The 7003-nt window shown below is 46.1% G+C and overlaps 1 protein-coding gene across 1 annotated transcript; it reads right to left on the bottom strand.

The window, feature by feature from the left end:
- Positions 1–6275: 6275 nt before the first annotated feature.
- On the bottom strand, positions 6276–6594 carry LOC129334959 (60S acidic ribosomal protein P2-like). Its single transcript, XM_054987354.1, is given in 2 exon segments — positions 6276–6449; positions 6451–6594. Coding segments are annotated over 2 exon segments (318 nt in total).
- Positions 6595–7003: the final 409 nt, after the last annotated feature.

Raw genomic sequence — 7003 nt, 5'->3', positions numbered from 1 at the left:
GCAACGACAATCTAAATATTAGCGGGGGACTGCTCTGAATGTATTATCATTCCACATTCTCATTTTTAAAGAGATCATATTTTATAGAAAGGGGGGGGGGATACTGTTATGCTAGCCATCCTCTTTCTGGTTTGTTAAGCTCTCCTTCCACCCCGAACTTCCAGTCGTCAATTGCTAAACTGAATACATCACCGCTGCAGTGCCTGTCAGGAACCAAGATGCTCAGGACACTAAACAAGTGCCTAGTAAAGAGGGCAGCAATAGATGATTGGCAGGCTGTAATTGTTCCACAGGGAGTTGCCTCCACCCACCACGAAGACTCTTGGTGTTCATTTGGATGTCAGAGGGCTACATCTTGGTCCTAGTGGTGCATTCGGTTGCCCATTTCTCTTCTACAGAAAGAAATGATTTGTTTGGTTGAGAATGAACCAGACCGAGGTTAATATTTTGGATTCCTGTGGCACATCATGGCGGGCACTGAACCTGGGAATAGAACTGAAGAAGTCTGAAAGGAGGAATTGCTCATTAATATTTTAAGATAAACTGTCATGGAGTTGTGTGATTTGATTCCCTTGCCTGCATGAATTACTCCCCCAGCTCCAAAAGTCAGAGGACTAATAATGGAAGGGGGGAAAGTAGCTGAATAATTTATTTTAAAATAGATCCTGAATTTTGTCAGCTGAATTATTAAAGCCTGCTACATCTGCCATAGTGCAAAGTAAGGTATAATAGCCCTGTTATCTAAGGGCCAAGCATCAGTGTTCTGGTTTTCTGTAATACTAGGCCAGAAGTGCACATTACAAAGGATTGCTGGCTGTAGCCGGCAACCCCCTGGGAGGAATTGGGGGTGGGGACATATGCACCAGCATGCAATGTCGCTTCTAGTGAAAAATTGGATATTACTTTGGGGGGGTAATGCTGTAGTACTCACCCAAGCATCACCCCCAATATAATGACATCACTTTTGATAAACATGATGTGGCACACCAGGAAGGAGGACCCCCCGGCCCTTGGTCCTCCTTTCCAGAAAACTGTATAAAATGGCAGGGAGCTTGGCCTGCCTAGACACAGGGTTGTCTAGGACAACAGCAGCCCCGGATTAGATCTCCTCCCCCCCATCCCCTTTGTAAGCTGTAGTTCAGCATACCACATGCTTTGATGGCATTATGGTCTGCATTCTCCCATTTCTGCTCTATGTTTCAGGGTGCTTCTGGCAGAAGAACGTATGCCATAATAATGTCATAGGGTTGCCAGCATGTGGCTGGCAACAGGTTGGGGGCTCGACAGCAACATCATTACATGGCGGGCAATGCACTGATTTCACTTCCAGTTGTGCTGGATGTGACATCAACACATCAGGATGCTCCTCCTTCCTCCTCATTTTTATCTCACCACCCAGCTTAGTGGGGGTGGCAACTCTATGATGTCAAAGCTGATAAATAAATCACGTTGCCCCCAGAAACCTAATTAAGGATTCCATACTTGGGCCTTTAGTAGAGTTATATCATTTGCAATAAAAGCATGATCATGAGTAGTGTGAGCTGGTTATGCTAGCTGATGTGAGTTTAAGAGAGAAAATAACAAACTGTACACTTGCTTATATTTAGAAAGGAAATAAGAGTTCTTTATTGTAGGGACTCCATACTCTGATAGGAAAGGAGGAGACAGAGATCCTATTTACCTGTCTAATCTAAGGATGGACATGGATGGCAGGACAAGTCCTGCATCCATAGCTGTAAGATGGAGAGAGGGAGAAGGCAAATGTGGAGTGGCTGTAACAAATCCAGGACAAGAAGGATGTCACAAGGAGGAAGTCCTGAGATTAGCAACCTACACATCAGAGGATAGTCTGAGCAGTAAATAGTAAATCGATGCCCTGATCTCTCTGTCTTTCTTTGGTTTGTCCCCCTCTGAAACCTGAGGAAAGGGGCAGCGCTCAGTGCTCCTCTTCTAACAAAGGACTAATATGAATGAGATATTGCAGGGGGCAGGACTTGACACAGGGTTGCTGCTCTTTCTTGGTAGCAATTTCATGTTTTTTTGCAATAAGTGCTTCTATTTTTATTGAATATTTAGACGCAAGTAAAGAGCATTCCTGAGTGAACACAAACAGGAATGTGAGCAATTTTTCTTTTGGTTGATTTTATTTTTTAAAACTTGGTTTGGTCTTGTTCATTTTTCAGTGAAAGCAGTTAGCCGCAGTACTGAATTCTATGCTTTATTCATTTTCCATTGATTTCAGACAGGAAACGCATATCCTGCTCCTGCCCTCCCCGGTCCATTTGAGATGAAATTCTCGGGGGTTACTCCCCTCCTACCCAAGGGATATTGACTGCCAAATTTCAGACGGATAAGGGAACTAATCTTACAGGCAGCTAAAATGCTGACTGGCAGAGCAGGGACAGGGAAGCATTTATCAAACTAGGAAAAAATAGCGTCGTGGGTGCAAAGCATATATATGTATATGGGTGCCAACAAGCTCCATGATGGTTTGGTGAAGATAAGGCGTGCCCTGAGATATTAAGGTGTGATCTTCTTGTTATGGGGAATCCTTGTGTATTTCTATATGCAAGTCCACCCATTCACATTGTGATAGAAATTTGAGACATGCCAGGTTATCGCTAGTGATTGAATCTGGAAACGATCTTGCTCTTGCTCGCCAATCTAGACAATCACTAGTCAACAGAAAGTTTATTAAACTGATCGAACTTGGAAGCTGTGTAATAATAACTATGCTTGACCACTGAAGAAGGCCACATGGCTGAAATGCTTTTGGTCAGGGTCTCATAAGATTCTTGCTTGAATATTTTGTATGATTTTAATCGGAATTAAGGCTATCGTTGGGCCTGTAATAATTTTTATATTACCCTATAATAAATACATGTATTTTTGTATGTTGATATATATTTATGTTTTATATTTAGTAATTTTAATATTTGTTCCATGGATTGGGATTTCTTTAACCTTCTGAGTTCTTAATTCAGTTTTCTTTGGGTTAAGTCCCTCTCCCCTCTTTTTTTTCTTTAACAATCAGCAAGAAATAGAACAGAAGTTAATTATAGTGTTTGAATCTGGAAACCTCTGACAGGACAAAAAACACACAAAATATTTTTTTAAAAAAAACGTGCACAGGCCCAAGAACCTGAGTTCAAGGACCCCGTGAAGCACCATACCCTGGCTTATACAGACACTGAGTTCTGAGTCTTTTACTAACCAAGCATTGAGTTAAGAAACATTTCCATATATGATAAACAATAACTTGGCAAATGCTGATTGGTTCAAACCTGTCAGATGCTGATTGGTCTAAACTTGTCACTAAGGCTAAACATGTGCAGGGCAGACTAAAGTACATGACCTTCTTGCTTACAGATAATGGCTCCTGAATAGAGGTGAGCACAGTGCGGAAAACGGACCTAAATTTGACACAGTCTAGCCAGGTTCGTGGTTCATAATGAACATGCGGTTCATGGGACTCACATTTTCACACATTTTGGTCCTTTCGGTCCGGTCTGTGGTCCATGAGTCCAGACATCCTGACGCCAATCTATCAATTCCCTTGGCAATGGAGGGGGCATCGGCAGCCCTTTTGCAGCCCTTAAAAACTTGATAGGTACCTCTGCCTGCCAAGCAGAGAGCTCCCATTCTGCTCTATCAAGCAAGGAGCAAGGGCTGGATGTTCTGCAGCCAATCATAGCCCTCAAAACCTTGACAGGCAGCTCTGCCTGTCAAGCAGAGAGCTCCCTTTCCGCAATGGAGCGGGGACGTTCTGCATCCAATCTTAGCCTTCAAAACCTTGATTGGCAGCTCTACCTACCAAGCAGAGGACTCCCATTCTTTTCAAAGCGAGCAAGGAGCAAGAATTAATTCCTTAGGGAACGACTGGGAAGGTGTCTGTGTAGTGAGTAAGGTGGCTCTTCCCCCACCCTTTTATGTTTGATTTTGCCTCATTGCAGCTTTTTGGTGCTGCTAGCCAATGCAAGTTAATTGGCATTTGCAACGCCTAGTATTTATTGGAAGTTTCCTGGGGGTGGCCACTTTGGAGGGTCTGTAACTCAGGCATCCAAAATGCAATCTTGACCAAACTTGGAGGGTCGCTGGAGGAGAGGCTGCTGAAGATTGTCTGTGAGTTTGGGCTCTCTGGGTGTGCAGGGGTGGAGCCAGGGCTGCCGGAAGTGATGGACCATGGACCGACAAACCGGTCCATGAACGGGGCTGGTCCTTGAAAAGTTCGTGGTTCGTGAAAATCAGTGGACCATGGGTTGGCGGTCTGTGGGGTTTTCCCAATCCGTGCTCACCTATACTTCTCAATCAAAGATTTCTAACACAACTTCTAGAGTGGAGATGGCTGCCAGGAAGACCTCTTGCAAGCAGCCTCAGTTGCTTAGCAGAGTAGTGGGGGAGAATGGGAGAGGGGAATAGGCATTGTTCTAGGGTGCCCAGGTGCCTGCCAGTGGTGCCTAGTGATCGGCAGAAGGTGGCAAGCTGCTGGAGGTTGCCCACCACTAGTAGGCACATCAGGAATGTGTGCCATATGCGTGCTCCCAACAGGTGTGGTAATGTCGCTTCCAGAAGTGACATGGTCGCACCGGCCGTGGGAGCATTCCCATGCTTTGTTTGGGGCCGATTTGGGTCCCAAACCGGCTGAATTATTCCCATGGGGAGTGCAAGAGTGCTCGTGCAGCTGGTGCAGTGACTCCGCTTCCTAAGTGACATCATCATGTCAGTCCTGGGGCGCGAAGAAGGACCTCATGCCCAGCATAAGGTAAGTGCCAGGAACTCTACCCTCCTGGCGGGAGGGAGAGGGACCTGGCAACACTACATTGTTCCAATGTTTCAACGTTACTTCTCTGTGATCCCAGAAGTGGGATGCAGCCAGTTTGCATCAAGATGTGGCACTGGGCTAGAGTAGGGATCCCATTCCCCTGGCAGTGGCAGGGGATCCCTCACTTTCACCCTCTGCCCCCCGCCTCCACTTACCTGACCAGCAGGAGAGGAAGGCCAGGGAACGGGCCTCCCAGCTGTGATTTTGGGGCAGTGCGACGGCATCACTGATGTCATCGCACCTCCCCGGGAGCACTCCTGTGCTTCGCCACAGGCCAAATTGGGCCCGCTTGAGGCCCAAATTGGTCTGCTGTGAAACGGGCATGCTCCTGTGCCTGCGCGATGACGTTGCCGGAAGTGCTGTCTCTGGAAGTGATGTCACTGTGCAGCTGAAGGACCACACACACACAGCAGGCACAAGTAAAAGCCAGGTCTCCCCCCCCTCCCCAACCAGGAGGGAAAGGGGACCTGGAAACTCTAGAGTGGGGGATGTATTTCCTATGTAGAAATCCCTCCCAGATGCTATTAGCCCTGGTAGGGGGAGGAATATATTTAAAAAAAAAAATAAACAGGGCCGAATGGGATGTGATGGAAGGGAGCCATGTATACTCAAGTTTCCTCCTATTTACATCTAAAACAACAGGTGGGGAGCTCAGGAGGAGCACAAGAGAAAGGGCAGTTAACTCCCCCTTTGACACCTTATCTCACTGTGCCGGCTTCTTTGAACAGTTCTCTCTCATCAGGTTCACTTCCTGTACTGGGACCAGGCTGGGAGTAAAAGGCTCAACACATTAGAGAGCAGCAAAAAGAAGGCATGAAGAGAGCAAGGTTTTGCCTGTGCACGAACTTATTGCTTAAAAACAGACCCTGGTCCTGCTTTTAGGGTTGCCATCCCAGCACTGGCAACTGGCAAGAGGGTCAGGGGTGTGGGGGCATGTAAATAAGCTTTCTGATACCACGACATCAGGTCCAGCATGACCCTGGATGTGATCGTGTCATGTTGAAGCTTTAGGACCCCTCCAAAACCTTAGTGTCCTAGAGTGTCACCCCAACATGATGATGTCACTTCCAGAGTTTCCCTGGAAGAGACCTCACAGAGTCAGAACAACATTTATTTGCAACCAGTAGTCAAGGGTGGTGCAACCGTCATTCACCTCCTTCCCCTCCATCTGTCCCTGCCTGCAGTCACTGGGATACACAGTCTGTCTGGTGCTGCAACAGAGAACAGGATAGCAAGCAAATAGAAGCTGCTGCTAATATAGATTCAAAGCCTCCTCCAGCCAATGATGTGATTATTGTAATTCACACAGTCTTTGATGACAAGATCTGCATGTGGTTCTGTTGACTAGAAAATGCCCCTCTCAGTTCTGCAGCTGCTGAGTCTCATTCTTTTCCATCTGATCGCTTTCCCCCCTTTAAACCAGGTTTATTACAGAATAACTCTTAACAAACTTTTAGTCAAACAATCCAAATCCCATATCATCATCAGATTCTTCAGACTCTTCTTCTTTCTTCTTCTTAGCAACAGCAGGAGCTGCAGGGCCTCCAACAGAGACTGCTACAGTCCTGCCCGCTGGTATGCTGGCAAGCTTGAAGTTACCTTGGGCAATGACACCCTCAATGTTTTTTTCCATTCAGCTAACTAATGACCTTGTTCACACATTCATCATCTATTTCAATGCCTACGCTGTCAAGGATTTTCTTCAGACCTTTTGAGCTTGGGGACTCATTGCCTCCAAGAACAGCAAGAAGGTAAGCTGCAATGTAACACATTTTTAATGCGTTCTTTGGGCAAAGGCCTCAACATGCGCGCTCAACCAGAGCCCTCGGAGCAAAAAGCCTTTTCCATCTGATCTCGTAAGACAGAATAACAGACGGAACACTAAACTTTGGATATTGCAAGCTCACATTATTCCAATTCAGATTAGTTATAACTATATTAATGGGGTTGAGAGTAGAGATGGGCACGAACCGAAATACGACCCAAAACAACCCAGGAAACAGGCTGGTTCGGGGTTCCCGAACCAGGGTTCGTGGAAGCTCCTTTTCTGGAACTTCCATGAACTTTATACTGGTTCGTTGGGTCATATTTACAGGGGCAGTTTAAATGAGAGTGTCCAGGTGGGGCCTAGAGAGCTCCCAGAATTACAACTGAACACCAGTTGATAGAGATCATTCATCT

Source organism: Eublepharis macularius, chromosome 8, assembly GCF_028583425.1.
Source record: "Eublepharis macularius isolate TG4126 chromosome 8, MPM_Emac_v1.0, whole genome shotgun sequence".
In the NCBI taxonomy this organism is placed as follows: Eukaryota; Metazoa; Chordata; class Lepidosauria; order Squamata; family Eublepharidae; genus Eublepharis; species Eublepharis macularius.
This window is presented reverse-complemented; position numbering and strand designations above follow the sequence as displayed.